At 43.4% G+C, this 15931-nt stretch overlaps 1 protein-coding gene across 9 annotated transcripts in view; it reads right to left on the bottom strand.

Annotated features, from left to right (window-relative positions):
- ANKRD26 (ankyrin repeat domain containing 26) overlaps positions 1–15224 on the bottom strand; it is a 58857-nt gene extending 43633 nt beyond the window's left edge. For 5 of the 9 annotated variants that reach the window (XM_082784896.1, XM_082784899.1, XM_082784898.1 and 2 more), the window contains exons 1-9: positions 14960–15224; positions 13426–13540; positions 13041–13214; positions 12823–12929; positions 12209–12346; positions 7071–7219; positions 2119–2152; positions 1966–2038; positions 635–695 (exon numbers count right to left, since the gene is read on the bottom strand). In XM_082784896.1, coding sequence (XP_082641022.1) covers positions 635–695; positions 1966–2038; positions 2119–2152; positions 7071–7219; positions 12209–12346; positions 12823–12929; positions 13041–13214; positions 13426–13540; positions 14960–15177 — 1069 coding nt within the window. In that variant the 5' untranslated portion in view covers positions 15178–15224. Of the gene's footprint in view, positions 1–634; positions 696–1965; positions 2039–2118; positions 2153–4671; positions 4815–7070; positions 7220–12208; positions 12347–12822; positions 12930–13040; positions 13215–13425; positions 13541–14959 lie in introns of those variants that run through there. The other 4 variants (XM_082784897.1, XM_082784900.1, XM_082784901.1 and 1 more) reach the window with 4 other exon arrangements.
- Positions 15225–15931: the final 707 nt, after the last annotated feature.

Below are 15931 nucleotides of genomic sequence, written 5' to 3'. Positions count from 1 at the left end.
CAGGTAAGGGATTGTCCTGGGTCTGGCTGGGATGTTAACTTTCCCTGCAGCAGCCCATAGGCTACGTGCGTTGAGGCCCTGCTTCAAGGACGTGGTCAAGCATCGCTCATTTGTGGGAAGTAGAGAGTAATTTATTTCCTGTGCACTTCCACAAACCCTTTGCTTGTTGTTTGTCCCCCCTTGCCCCTTCTTTCCCTTTCCGTTTTTTTCCCTTTAGCTAAATTGTTTAATTAATAATTTTTCCTTAATAATTATTTTTTCCTTTAATTAAATTATCCTATCCTTATCTCAACCCGTGAGTTGTTTCTTTCCTTTTCTTCTTCCGCTCCTCTTCTAAGGAGGGGAAGTGAGAGAGCGGTTGTGGTGGAGTTCAGCTGCCTAGCAAGGTAAAACCACCTAATATTTCTGTGGATAAGCAGGATGGTAGGAAGGACTTTATCAGGCACAAAGGCTTAGGAAGGGACTCAATATTTTCATTTTCATGATCTCACTTATTTTGCCCTACAATGACTATGTGCTCTGTTCTTATACTACTACTTTTCTCACTTTCTATAGTCTAAAGGGGGAAAAAAATTACTCAGCTAGTTTACTTTTGTATCACATTATATCATGCAGTCTTTTCTAAATAGCTTACTGTTTTTCTTGAACTGCTGGGAAGCATTCATTAACAGAGTCAAGTTTGGCTTCTGTGGCTTCTGTAAATAAAAATATATTTGAAGAGAATTATTTGATCTATTTTTTGCTATCTTGTTTTTAAAAACAAATCATTTACTTAAATCAAATCTTGAACAGTAAATGCAACTGGGCTGTCCTTTTGACAGTTCTCAGGTGCTTGCTGCATCCTATGGGTCTAATTACACAAACTCTCACACATATGCAAGTCAGTGACTATTTTACCTCAAAAAAACCTCCTCAGGTACCCTTCAGCAAATTCTTTCTGAAACTGTATTTACATGCATAACAAGTCTAAAAATCTGTTTTTGAATTAATGTTTGTAATATGTAGGATGCTTACTCTTAAGTGTGTATAACTTGAGTAACTCTTAAAGTTCCTTAGACTTAACACACAAATTAGTCACTGCAAGTTCACCTACCAAAAGATCCCTAAATTTCAAAATCATTATTTGAAAAATACATCACTTCCATTTAAATCAATGTAAGAAAATGAAATAATGTTTAAACTACACACGCTTGAATCTCCGGCATCACAGAGTGTGTTGAACCCCACCAGTTCACCACCATCATACACCTCTTCCTCATTACTGCAGAATGCCACCGCAAAAGACCAGATGCTCCAGATATCACTGGAGAAACTGATAATCCTTCATAATACTAGCAAAAACAGTAGGAGATAACACATGTGGCTGATAAGAGAGTACCACCCGAGCATTCAAAAAATAAAAACACACAGTGTGAGAACTATACAATGTCATTCCAAATAAGAAGGGAAAAAAAGAAAGGAAGGGGGAAAAAAAGACTAATTTGAGCAAGTCATTCATTGAGCACTGGAGGAACCTGAAGAGAAGGAATGGAGAACCAGGTGCTGAACAGTTTCAGTAGACATTTTCAGTTAATAAACGCTCTTTTTCATTATCAGTTAGAATTCTATCACATAAATTAGGGGAAACAATAGCGACATTTGGAGAAGAATAGGTTATATAGTAACTTATAAACTTTCAGGGTCTGCAAATCTGACTCAAATGAACCAGAACAACTAAAATAATGTCGTTGCTTATCTTTTCACCTACTGCTGTTTTGCCCCAAACAACAATTTTACAGCATGCTCTGCCACAGCTACAATTCTTTCACAAAAAAACATACCTCACAGCAGCAAAAAAAATAAATAAAAAAAAATGCTGTCAGACCAGAGACTGCTATTAAAGAGAAAACAATATTGGCTGGAAAAAGTTTCTTTGCTTTCAAATCACTTATTCTACAGAACAATTTTCCTGTAAAGGCACCATACCTTTGGGGTAAAATCAAGTTCTTCTTCCTCAGAAGTATGCCAACTGTCGTCATTCCCCTCTTTCTCAGAGCTTCTTAAAAAGCAAAGCAAAATGAATAGCAGCTCCTTCATATCATTCTTCAAGTAAGCATTAGATATTTTTGGAAGTCTCACCTTATTGAGTCTCCTTGGGAAAAGTCATCTATTGCTGTTCAAATATTAATTAACATGTTGATATTAGATTTGGCATGCTAAAAATTAATCAATACAAACAAACATTTTACATGGACAACACTACAAATCGTAACAGAATGAAACTGGGGCCAATTTAATACAAGGCAGCATGAATGAAAGCATTTCCAAAGCACCTGCTTTTTCAAATAATATGGAATTTAAAAAATAATAATAATAATAATAAAGAAGATTGGTGATACCTTCTTTGGGCTCTTACATTGAAGAAATATCTCTAAACTAAAGAACAGCATAGCGTGACTATGCTAAGCTTGTGAACAGTTAACAAATGGTGGTGGTTTATGAAGACAGTAAGTAGATGAACCTTCAAAGTACTCATACTACACACACATTCACGCACCACAAGCAGAGTAAACATTAAGTGCTTTACACTGTCATACAATACACTTTATTTTCTACTTTACTCAACTATGGATTATTTTGAAAATTTAAAGAAAAATGAAAATGCATAGTCAAGACCTAAAGCTTATCTCTAGGTAAAAGGATCACCAGCAGGTCTCTATAACACACCAAAAAAGAGTATACAATAGACAAAAGCAGCATTACCAGGACATATTATACTATACTTCAAACTTTCTTTGGTGAAACGAAGGCAACTCTCACTTAGGATCATAGGATAAGTCAGGTCAAAAGGGACCTCAGGAAGTCTCTTAGCCAACTGCTTCCTCAAAGCCAGTCCAGATTTGAGGTCAGGCCAAGGAGGAAAGCCGAACAACCTCCCTGTTTTAACTGTCCTCATCATGGCAACGCTTCTAACATAGTTAGAAACTTTCCTGCTTCCACTTATACCTCTTGTCATGTACCACAAGGAAGCTCCTGGCTTTGTCTTCTCATATATATTGGAAGCTGCTGTTAGGTCCCCTTTGAAGCTGCCTCTTCTTCAGGCTGACCAAGCCCTGTTTTCTCAGCCCCTCCTCACAGGGCATGTATTCCTGCCCCTAACGAATCTGATGGCTCCCCGCTGAACGATCAACCTCTTCTGTACTGGGGGCTCAAAATTATAACCCAGGATCAAGATAGTGTAACAAGTCCCAAGTAGGGGCAGAGAATCACTTTCCCTAGTCTCCTGGCTGGGCTGCTCTTAACACAGCCCAAGATGCTGTCGACCTCAGCAGCCAGGGCACCCTGAGGGCAAGGCTCATGCTCAGCTTGCTCGCTGCCAAGACTCTCTGGGCCTTCCCAGCAAAACTGCTCCCCTGCCAGGCAGTCCCATCACGTTTTGTAGCAAGGAGCTATTCCTTGCCAGGGGCACAACTTGGCGTTTGCCTTTGCTGAATTTCTTAAGATGCCTGTCAGTCCACTTCCCCAGCTCGTCAAGGTCCCTCCAAATGGCAGCTCTGTGCTGAAGCACATCCCTCAGATTTCACATCTTTTGAAGACTTGATGAGAGCGTACTATAGCACATGCTTCAGGTCACTGAGGTACTAATAAATCTGCACTCTAGGGAGACAGTTTGAGAAGTGCTACAACCTCTCAACTATTAACAACTAAGACAAAATAAAAGGATTCTGATTCCCAACACAAAAAGGAAAAAACAAGCACATATAATCTCCTAATCTCCACACAGAAGCTATGTCAGCATTCATGAAGTTCTTTAACCAATTGCTAACTATCATAAGTTTTTTGTTGTTGTTGTTTGTTTGTTTGTTGTTGTTGTTTTTTTAATAAACAGGACACTGGGACCTTCCATAAAATCATATGATGGCAAGTAAACCAAAGTCTTGGACAAAATTATTAAAGGGAAAACAAACCCAACAACCAAGAAACATCACACCTGAAGACATCTCCACTACCAGTAGCCCATAAATGAATGTACAAGTTCTGTCTTTCCTAACGACAGAGTTTAGGTGAGAACTCTGAAGAGCATGTCTCCTGATCTGAATAGAACTTATTGGCAATGCAATACAGCTGAAAAGAAACGTGCCTCATAGAAATAGTTAGGGTGGAACAGTTATAAGCTTTGAACAGGTGACTTCAGTGTTTTCCATTAGTACTGTTACAGTTAATCAAAGCAGCTCAATAAATTATCTGAACTTTTGCTTCTGATGTATAATAAATATAGTCAATGATCAAAACCAGGTCACACAATCCTTTAGAAGGCAAGAAGTTCATGACATAGCTTTCAGTCAGACCTAAACCAAGGCTCTGATGCCCTGACACAGAAATAGGATCTAGAAAACCAGTCTCTGGGGACTGCTTGTTTTAACCATTGAAGCCCATTTCAAAGCACCATGAGAACAAATGTAAATAAATAAAAAGATATACTATCACTGGTGACAAAAGCAAACATTGAATTCAGTAATAAAAGACTCGCACAAAAAACATGCAAACGAAAACACCCCAAGCCAACTCTTAAAATCTAACTTATAGATCTCAAATCATCGAAGCATGGATCTCCAAGACGGTAAGTATGTATGATGTATAGGTGTTTGTGAATTATACAACACGTTCCATACTTAAAATGCTACAGAATACCTTTCCTTGATTCTCCTGTTCTTGGTGCCTGGTTAGGAGACTGTTGCATTCCTATATCCATTTAGGAAAAGGCATGGAAAGGACAGACGAAACAATTACATCAGAATAAATTTGAAATCTCAGAAACATGAGAAGCACATAGACATAGCTATAGCAGTGGGAGAATGCACTGTGACTATGAGTATATGTTTGTCTGTACTGCAAAACAGAAGTTTTGGAATACAAAATCACTGTCCATTTGCTCTATCCAACCCACCTACAAATAAATTTTAAATTTTAGGTAACTGAACAATGCGGTTCTGTTATTGCAGCTGCCTTAAGCCAAATTCTTTCATGACAAAGCTATAGGTATTGTTTTGTAGCAGAAGGGTGTCCTACTTATATTGATTTTATCACAAATGCATGCAATGATGTAACAAAATGACTACTATCAAAATCATACAACAGTTAAGAAACGATTTCAAGATGTTTTCTCATCCCTTCTGCCTCTCTCTGTTTCCTTAAGAGGAGATACAGAAGATACTTTTCCTGACCTCAGGAGATGTAAAACACACTGGTGTGCTCATTTATTTTTCAAGAACTTTACCCTGCAGAAACAATTTAACTACTCATGGAAACACTGAAGGAACAACAGAGTAGTACGTGCTGCAGTAGTTAAAAAAGCTGTCATCGCAGACATACTAGAAATATGGATTGTGTAATTATTGTTTCCCCCAAAGAAATTCCAACTTAAAATCTAAAATCTCCGTCACTTGATACACTATTGCTGGAAGTCATTCATTTGGAGGTTTTTGCAAACCCGTCTGTGATTAATAAAAACATTCACGTTCTGACATTCCGATAAGCAAGTGAGCTTAAAAATGCTGACTTGTTCAACATTCTACACAATTTCCTCTTCCGATTAGGAAGTGCAAAAGCAGCAAAAAGAATAAAGGTTAACATTGAAAATCCCAGAAATTTGATCAAAGAACCTGTATTTGATCAAAGAACCTGTATTTCTCTGCACATATGCCAGCTTTGGAATTACACAATACTAGTCCTCTTTTAAGCCACATATTTTAAAATAATACAGGCCTGTCAGACATTACAATGTGCCAACTACATGTGGAAACATTGTTTCCAAAACAATGTGGAAAGTAGGAACAGAGTTTTTGGGGTGAAAACAGTATTTTGTTGATTAAACTACCTGTATCAAGCCCTGCTGAAAAAAAAACAAAGTTAAAAAAAAACAAAAACAGCCTGTGAAGAAACTTCAAATCTCTGACTAGATCAAAGGAACTGTTCCTAAGTCAAAGGCAAAGGTCGGCCCTAAATTCAGTTCTCCTTCCTGTGAAAAGTCCAGAAGAAAAAAAGAAGCCACACTTTTTGTACATATTTTTTGACACATTGTCAAAATAAAAAAGAGCAATTGCATTTGAACACTGTCTGCTTCCCCTTGGACACATCATTCTAACATAAAGCCCTTAAAAATACAGAATGAATAAACCCTCCTACTGATGGGTGAGAAACAAAGTATAAAGCAAACAATTTTATCTGTATTAAAATATATATTTTTTTTAAGATTCCTTTAGCACTATCTGAGCTCATAAGCATTGACTGGATTTTACAAACTCACTGAAAGAGTTTCTTTCTTTTAATCACAAGGCAATTTAATTGTTTTTCTGGATCACAAAGTTATATGAACTTTTAACTTTTTTTTTTGGTATAAAACTAATCAAAGTGGAAGAAAGGCCTCTTTATTATAAATCAGACTATGTCCAAGAAGATACAGTATACATAGACACTGAATTGTTGATAATGAAGTTACTCTTCCAAGACAATTTTTCCTAAGTGTCTCCACAGCACCTAAACAAAAGCAATTCTAACTGAAGATGAGAAATAATGTGACTCACTAAAATGAGCTTAGTACAAGTGAAACTATTAAAACAAACAGACATACAAATTCAGTGGAAATCAACAAGCCATTCATCTTTCTAACTCAGCTGCTGTTTCCCTACTACAGAAACGTGAGCCAACTGCCCAGGATGAACCTACAGCACAATCTGAAAGAGCATCTCTAAGCGTCTACCTGAAAAACAAAGCCAAGTTCCTTACTTGTCCTCCTTTCTTCCCGCACATCCCACCGCAAGGAAAACCTGTATAAATGGGCGATCTGATGGGCTGAAGGTGACAACCATATGAATTGATGTTAAATACACAAATCACAATTGTCCTCAGGGCTGGTAAGATGCACTTCAAACTAGCAAGAAACAAGCACATTCACAAAACTTCTTGTGATACTCCATCTGATGCCTCCACTAAAGTCAACACTGAGCACAAGAAGCTTGAACAATATAAAACACCTAAAGTAAAGGCCACTTATTTTTTCTCATTAGGTCCACCACAGTTAAATATCCTACCTCCTCTGTCCACAGCAGGTGCACCCAACGTAAAGCCAGCAGCTCCTGCTCTGTGAGGAGTCGAAAGTACTGGGATGCTTTGTTTACCGCCTGCAGAAGCTTCTCCTGTGTTCTCCCAGTCTGTGTATTCTGCCAGTTGTTTGCTAAGACTATATACAGAAAGAGAGGAAATGCATTTGGTAAGAATAACCACATACCTGCATACACCACTTAATGGAATAGTATCAGCCACTCGCTATCCAACCTAGATATATCCAAAGCCATGAAAATATGAATATTTTCATATGAATGTTTCATATGAAAATATGAATTAATTCATATTTTCACTCAAAGCAGCCAAGGGAGCTGCCAGGACCCAGCAGCCCTCGTAGGGCACGAGCAACCAGGATGGGCAAACAGGGGGAGGCGCAGCAGTTCGCGCAGGCAGGGCGAGTAGGGGGGCGCCTTCACCGCTCTTTCACAGCAGTCTTTCCCATTGGTACTCGTAACCTGCTTGCAAAGAGCCTGGCCATGGTATCAACCATGCAGAAAACCATGGCCTCCACATCTCTTGCGGCCTCTCCAGCCACAGTCACTGATGTGGCTACTCAGACAGAGGGCTCGGGGAAACACACTGCCCTCCAGGTCTTGGGCTGCAGGGTGTGCCCAAGTCTCCTGTCTGTGTCTGACAGCAGCAGTGAGGGGTATGCCTGTGGGAGGTGTGCCCAGGTTGAAGAGCTGCTCAGCCAGGTAGCAGAGCTTCAGGAGGAGGTGAGCAGGCTCAGGAGCATCAGGGAGTCAGAGAGGGAAATTGACTGGTGGAGGTGTACTCTACCCTCTCTGAGACACTCACAAGCCTGCCACAGCACAAGTGTCTCCTGCTACACAGAAGACAAAAGTCCCCTCATCTTGCCAGGCTGCAGGAGGAGGCCTAGGCCAAAGGGGGGAATGGAGGCAGGTTCCTGTTTCGGGTGGTAGGCGAGCCCTGTCCCTGCCCACCTTCCCATCTACCCTTATGTAACAGGTACGAGGCTCTACAACACGACCGTCAGAACAATGAAGTAGACAAAAGCCCATCCCAGTTGGAGAGGGTGCCTAAGGCAAGGCAACATACCCCCGGCATCGCTACATCGTCTGTCAAAAAAGAAAGAAGGGTTATCGTCATGGGGGACTCCCTTTTGAAAGGGACAGAGTGCCCAATATGCCAATAGGACCCCACCCACAGGGAAGTCTGTTGTCTCCCCAGGGCGTGGGTGAGAGACTTCACTAAGAAAGTCAAGTGCCTGGTACTGCCCACCGACTGCTACCCGCTGCTGGTAATGATGAGGTAGCAATGAGAAGTCCAAGAGCAATCAAAAGGCACTCTAGGGTGACTACTTAAAGGATCAGGGGCACAGATTGTGTTTGCCTCTATCCTTCCGATAAGGGGGATCGATGCTGACAAGCAGGCTCACCACATTAACACGTGGCTTCAGGACTCGTACAACCGGTAGAACTTTGGGTTTTTCAATCACGGGAAGGTCTACGTGACGCGAGGCCTGCTGGCCTCTCTCAGACAGGGGTAAGGATTTTGGCTCAGGGTTTGGCAGGGCTGATAGACAGGGCCTTAAACTAGAGTCGGAGGGGGAAGGGGATAAAACCAGGCACGCTGGTGATGAGCTACAGGATGGTGCGCTACAATCAGAGGGACTGTGTGCCAGTGAGGTCCTGTGCAAGGTGCTGTGTGTAGGGAGGCACATTTGAAGTGCTTCTACACAAACTCACACAGTATGAGGAATAAAATGGATGAGCTAGAAGTCTTGGCCCAGTCCCACAGCTACAACATCATCGGCATAAGTGAAACCTGGTAGGATGAGTCCTGGCTGGAGTGCTGCGATAGATGGTTACAGGCCCTTCTGGAGGGACAGGCAGGGTAGGCGAGGTGGCGATGTATGTGAAGCAGGGGCTGGACTGTGTGGAACTTCAAGTTGGTGATGGCAAAGTTGAGAGCCTCTGGGTAAGGATTAAGGGACAAACAAATAAAGGGGATGGCATAGTGGGAGTCTATTACAGACCACCCGGCCAGGACGACAACGTCAATGCAGAACTAAGAGATGCCTTGAAATCAACTCCCCTTGTCCTTATGGGGGATTATCAACTTGCCAGACATCAAATGGGATTACCACACCGCTGACACAATCAAGTCCAGGAGGTTCATAAAGCACTTAGAGGATAACTTCTTGGTGCAGGTGCTAAGGGAGCCAACTAGGAAAGGTGCCCTCCTAGATCTGTTGCTGGAGAACAGAGAGGGTCTTGTGGGAGACGTGGCAATTGGCGGCCATCTCAGTCATAGTGACCATGAAGTGGTTGAGTTTAGAATTTATGGTGACAGAAGGAAAACTTCCACCAAAACTTCAGCCTTGGATATATGGAAAGCAGACTTCAGGCTGCCTAGGGAACTAGTCAGCAAGGTCCCCTAGTAAACCGCTTTTGAAGGCACTGGCGTCCATCAGTGCTGGTCAATCTTTAAGCACTGCCTCCTAGAAGCACAAGATCAGGCGATTCCAAAATATCGAAAGTCAGGCAGGTGGGGCAGAAGGCTGGCCTGGCTGACCAGGGATCTTCTACTGGAGCTTAGGTGAAAAAATAAAGCGTGCAGCTCCTGGAAGGAGGGTCAGACAACAAGGAAGGAATACAGAGATGCTGTTCGTGTTTGTAGGGAGAAAATTCGTGGGGTCAAAGCCCAACTAGAGTTGAAGCTGGCCATGTTTGTGGGAGACAATAAAAAGTTTTTTTTTTTTAAGATATGTGAACAGAAAAAGGAGAAACAAAGAAAACATAGGTCTGCTACTTGATGGGGAAGGTCTCACAGACAATGACACAGGCATAGCAGAGATGTTTAATGTCTTCTTCGCCTCTGTCTTCAACACTGATGATGGGCTTCGGGACCCTGGGTGCCCTGAGCGGGAGGTCCGTGACAGTGGGAATGACAAACTCCCAACCGACCCTGAACGTGTGCGGGATTTGCTGCTCCACCTGGATCCGTACAAGTCCATGGGCCTGGATGGGATCCATCCCAGGGTGCTTAAAGAGCTGGCTGATGTCATCGCAGGACCTCTCTCAATTATTTTTCAACAATCTTGGGAATCTGGAGAGGTCCTAGTAGACTGGAAGCTGGCAAATGTCCCAATTTTCAAGAAGGGTAAGAAAGAAGACCCTAGCAATTACAGGTCTGTCAGTCTCATATCGGTGCCTGGTAAAATTGTGAAGATGATTCTTGAAGTTATTGAAGCACACTTGGGGGACAATGCAGTCATTGGTCCCAGCCAACATGGGTTCATGAGGGGTAGGTCCTGCCTAACAAATTTGATTTCCTTTTATGATAAGATCACCCACCTAGTCAACCAAGGGAAACCAGCCAATATGATCTTTTTGGACTTCAGCAAGGCTTTTGACATGGTTTCCTATAGGATCCTACTGGACAAAATGCATACAACTTAAAAAAAAAAAAAAAAAAAAAAAGCATACAACTTAATAAAAACATCATACGATGGATGAGCAATTGGTTGACAGGCAGGGCTCAAATGTGGTAAATGTGGTAAATGGGGCCACATCTGGCTGGCAGATGGTCACTAGTGGGGTCCCTCAAGGCTCCATTTTAGGGCCAGTCCTCTTCAATGTCTTTATAAATGATTTGGATGTAGGACTAGAAGGTCCTACATCCTCTTTGATTTTTTTGAGCAAATTTGCTGACGACACCAAACTTGGAGGAGTTGTGGACTCTGTTGAGGGTGGAAAGGCCTTGCAGAGAGATCTGGACAGATTGGAGAGCTGGGCGATCACCAACCACATGAAGTTTAACAAAGGCAAGTGCTGGGTCCTGCACCTGGGATAGGGCAACCCTGGCTATACGTACAGACTGGGCGATGAGACACTGGAGAGCAGCCCCACAGAGAGGGATCTGGGGGCTGTAGTTGACAGCAAGTTGAATATGAGCCAGCAGTGTGCCCTGGCAGCCAGGAAGGCCAACCGTATCCTGGGGTGCATCAAGCACAGCATTGCTAGTCGATCGGAGGTGATTGTCCCGCTCTACTCTGCGCTGGTCCAGCCTCTCCTGGAGTTCTGTGTGCAGATCTGGGCACCACAGTACAAGAAGGACATTAAACTGTTGAAGAGTGTCCAGAGGAGGGCAACAAAGATGGTGAAGGGCCTAGAGGGGAAGACGTATGAGGAGCAACTGAGGGCACTGGGCCTGTTCAGCCTGGAGAAGAGGAGGCTGAGGGGGGACCTCATTGCGGTCTACAACTTCCTCGCGAGGGGGACTGGGGAGGCAGGTGACCTATTCTCTGCAAACACCAGTGATAGGACCCACGAGAATGGTGTTAAGCTGAGGTTGGTTTAAACTTTTGGGTAGACCTGTACGGTGCCAGGAGTTGGACTTGATGATCCTTATGGGTCCGTTCCAACTCAGGATATTCTATGACTCTATGATATATTCACTAAGGTTAATGCATGCTCTACTTACTGCATTGCTTATTACATACCCAAATACTACAGTCATGTTTATTATACAGATGCGTATTTGTATCAATGAAATTCACTCCTGCTTGGTACACTTTTTCAGCATAGTTTAAGCACACATAACTGCCATTAAGAATGAACACCCATGGTTGTAACACTTAAATGTAACAGCAGCAAGATTGTTTAGTAAATTAACAGAAGTGGAGATCGCTGGATCTCCTCTGAAACAAAAGGTGTGTGGTTCCTGGTAAGAGGATTGAAATACAGTAACAATAGTGCTGGTTTGGGGAAAGAGTTTACAACCTCTTTTTTACAACAGGATTTACAGATCCAGTTTGTCAAGCAAGGATTTACAAATACAGTTTGTCAAGCTCCATATCTAGATAACAGCAGGTTACAGAAACTTAAGAGTTTATAATGGCCAGGTATGAGCTTAGCGACACAAACTAGAAATTTAACATAATTTGGTGTGGAAGTGTTCTTCAACTTCCAAATTAGCAGTAGACAGGGGAGCAATAAATTCTAGAAAACTGAAGCTGTGCTCAGTGACAGAGTTGTCCCAAGATACCATTAAACCTTGGTACTGTTAGCAGAAAAGTCCAAAGCCAACATTGATAACTGACAACTTAACAATTCTAATAATAAAGTTAAAAGTTTACCTAGAATATCCATGAATAATAGCATAATCCTCAGCTGTCCACCCTTTAGTGTCTTTATGGGAAAGATCAGCACCATAGCGAAGAAGAACTTTTATCAAGTTAAGCTCCCCACCAGATGCAGCAGTCATAAGCGGGGTTCTGAAGCATCCAAAATATAATAAGAAATAAATCATTTTACACAGACATTGCAATTAGTTTAATTCTTATTTGCTTACTCTCTCTCTCAAAAAAAAAATTCTCGTTAGTTTAAAATGAACAAGAGAAAATGTATTTTAGCTACAATAAAATGTGAGAGGGAATAAAAAAATTGTTTGATCCTCAGACAAAGCTCCTACATTGACATATGAACTATTCCTCAATTTGAAAAAGCATTTCCTTCATAACAGCAATGCTCCTAACAAGTCTCCTGCCACGGTGGCCACCACAAACAATGCTTTCCTGCAATCTTCAATGCAGAAAACATGCAATGATGCATGTCGGTGGCCTTCTGTAGACCTGCTTCCAGCAGTCACACAGGAAACTCCTGTGTGGCTCTTTCTATGTCAGTGTTCATTTTCCTGTGCCTCTCATCAGTCCAACCTGAAGACGACTAAGGCAATCCACCAACATCTCACCTTTCACACTGATCTCGAGCATGCACATCAGCTCCTTTTTTAAGGAGAAATTCTACCATCTCTTCATGATGTTCCAAAACAGCAAGAATAAGGGGGGTATATCCCTCCTGAAAGGGCAGAAAAATCATTCAAGTTAAAAATCTAAACCAAAAAACTCTTCAATAGAAATATTAATGCAACTCTTTGGAAGAACTTCCCTAACAAATCTCAAAATTTACCTTATTTTGAGCATCGATATGGGCATTATGCTCAAGTAACATCTCTGCTAGAGATGCATTCGGAGCTGCGGCAGCCAAGTGAAGGGCAGTGTTGCCACTAGCATCTGCCAGGTTTGGATCAGCACCGTGCTCCAGCAAGATAGCCACACATTTTTCTTTCTGGCATTGTACTGCCTGGAAATGATACAAGGAAAAAAAATTGCAACAGTCACATTTCACTCTACCAATGAATACCGCAAATTCCCAATGCTGGGAAGCCTCTTCCAAGAGTAGCTATAATACACCTGTTTCTACACAGATTTACGTAAAGAATTCAGCAAGATAGCCATCATTTAACATATAATAAATAAGCCCCACTTTGAGTAGGATAACACATTCCACATACCTTCATCAGTGGCGATCTGTTATCATTGTCAAAAAGATTTAGCTTACACTTGTTTTCTACTAGGTATGTAACGACATCCACATGTCCATTTGCGCAAGCAAGATGCAGCGGTGTCCTAAAAAAATAGACATATTAAATTCACACTGACAGATGAAGAAATGATTTCAGTCTGTGGTACACAGATAGGGCAAATTTCATGTCTCAAAATATCGAAACAGAACAAATACCCAAGCTCATTCCATTGCCAGTAACAGTAGTTGCACATCCAAAGCCTGAAGCTGGCTAGGAAAACCCCTCCACAGCATTTGCTTAGTAAGATGACATTTTCTCCGCTGTATAACTGAATCTGCACAAACAGATTCCTGTGTCCAGACTCTGGTCACTGCCTCCAGCACAACTGCACCCATGACACAGCACGGAAGACCAAGGCCTGGGAATCTGAGGTCTAAAGCAAGTAAACCTCTAAGTCCTCACAGGGTCATTCACATGCCAGAAGCATATCAGAGATCTAGGAGATGGGTTTTTAGCAAGAATATTGATATTTTGCTTTGCTTTTTGAAAACACCTGCTTTTGCTTTTTGCTAGCTTGGTTACTACTGCAAACATGAAACTCACATAGGCATCAAAGCACCTTTGGTAATCTCTAGCAAAACAGACACAACACCGTAATCCTGACTACAGGAAAGTAGTATGTCGCCATTCTGACATTTATAACTGTCATACAAATGGAATACCACAGAAGAAGATTGTGCAACAAAAATCCTGCAGTTCCTCAAGAACTGCGAGAGAAAGAGTCCACTGTTTTTTGAACTCCATCGCTGTGGGTAAGATCTTTCTCTGCATTTAGGAAGCCTCAAGTAACTTTGGAAAAAAACAACTGTTGGGGTATTTTGTTGAGAGACAGGAGCACAACCGCTCTCAGGCTAGTTGGGAACAGAAAAGGAGAGGTGCACAAACACCGTGATGTGATGCAGAAACAGCAATTTTTAATGCAGATACTTCTCTTCCCTTCACAGGGCAGCTAACAAGCCTCCTATACAAAAAAAAAAAAAAAAAAAAAAAAATAGCTTCTGCCAAGGCAAAAAGGATGAAGACAAGTAAATCGCACAAAACTTCGGAGAACCTGTCATGTCTCGCTACAGACAGGGAACAGCAGCAGCCACTTGAGAGCGACTATTTCCACTTTTTGGAGCAACTCCCGTAGGAGCGTGCAGGACCCTTCAGCTCTGAAGGTCTGACCGTGATCCCCTGAAAGCCGCCCAGCACAGCACGACAGCAGCGGAGTGTGCAGACCTCAGGTGGGCAACCGATAACCACAACGCTGAAGGAGCCTGTGATCGCCTCCAAGCTGCTAGCACCAAGCGCCGGGAAACGCGCTGATCCTAAAGAAGCCACCGCTGGCTTCGCAAGCAAGAAAACCTTCGGGCAAGCTGCAGCCCTCTCGCCGCCCTCCGACAACGCCCCAGGGGCGTGTTTTGGGGAGCGAGGGGGGGGGTCCTGCGGGTTACAGGGACCCCTCCCGCCCCACCCTTACCGCTGCGCCTTGTCCCGCTGGTCGATGCCGTGTTTCCTCAGCCCCTGCCGCACCTGGGCCAGGTCGCCGCTGGCGGCCGCGCGGTGCAGCTTGCCCAGCTCCTTCTGGCGGAGCTCGTAGGTACCGCTGGGACAGGGCGAGGCGGCGGCGGCGTCGCCACCACCGGGAGGCGGCGGCTGCCCCTTCCTCTTCCTCCCGAAGCCGAAAATCTTCTTCATGCCGAGGCACGGCGGGGGTGGCTCAGGGACAGGCAGCCGGCGGCGCTTCCCCCGGCCCCGGCCCCGCTCGCTGCCCGCCCGCCCGGCGCGGGGCGGCTCTCCGCATGCGCAGCCCGCCCGCGGCCGCCTCCATTTTCTGAGAGCGCCGCGGGGGCTGCGCTCAACGGTTGCAGCGGCAGCGGCGTGCGGGGGGGGGGTGCGCTGATTGCGGGGCGGCTGATGAGCCCACACTCATTAGTGTGCCACAGCGTGAGGTGAGGGGGTCGGGGGGTCTCCTTTAGTAATAGGAGAGAGTAGCGAAAACCTTGCGGTAAGAAAGCGTAAATTGTGAGTAGCGGGGTCGCACGGTTTGCGCGACAGCCACGTGCCTCGTGGGACGTGTCTGCCGGCAGCCCTCCCTGTGGTTACGAGCCGCTTCGTGCGTCTGAGTTTGTGAAAAATGAAGAGATGGCAATCAAAACCTAATTATAGCGGGGATACTTTCTTACCATTAGCGCTGAGAATATTTAGTATAGTATAGTACCGCTTTCAGGGGAGGAGATACAGTCCTCTGAAATACTTTCTTCTCTTTCATCACTAATAAGAGTACAGCTATTAAAACCTTAATTTTTCTTTCTAGGATGAGTCCTCACGGCTTTATCAAGCCTGTTTGCATCTGGCAGTGTTGCTCCCTGACCAAACTGGTTGATGTACCCAGCCACTGCTGTCAGTTGCTTATTGGTATATTGGCAGTTCTTCGTTGTTTCACACCTCA

This window comes from Aythya marila, assembly GCF_965140915.1.
Source record: "Aythya marila genome assembly, chromosome: 1".
Classification (NCBI taxonomy): Eukaryota; Metazoa; Chordata; class Aves; order Anseriformes; family Anatidae; genus Aythya; species Aythya marila.
Note: the sequence above shows the minus strand (reverse complement) of the source record. Positions and strands in the feature narration are given on the sequence as shown.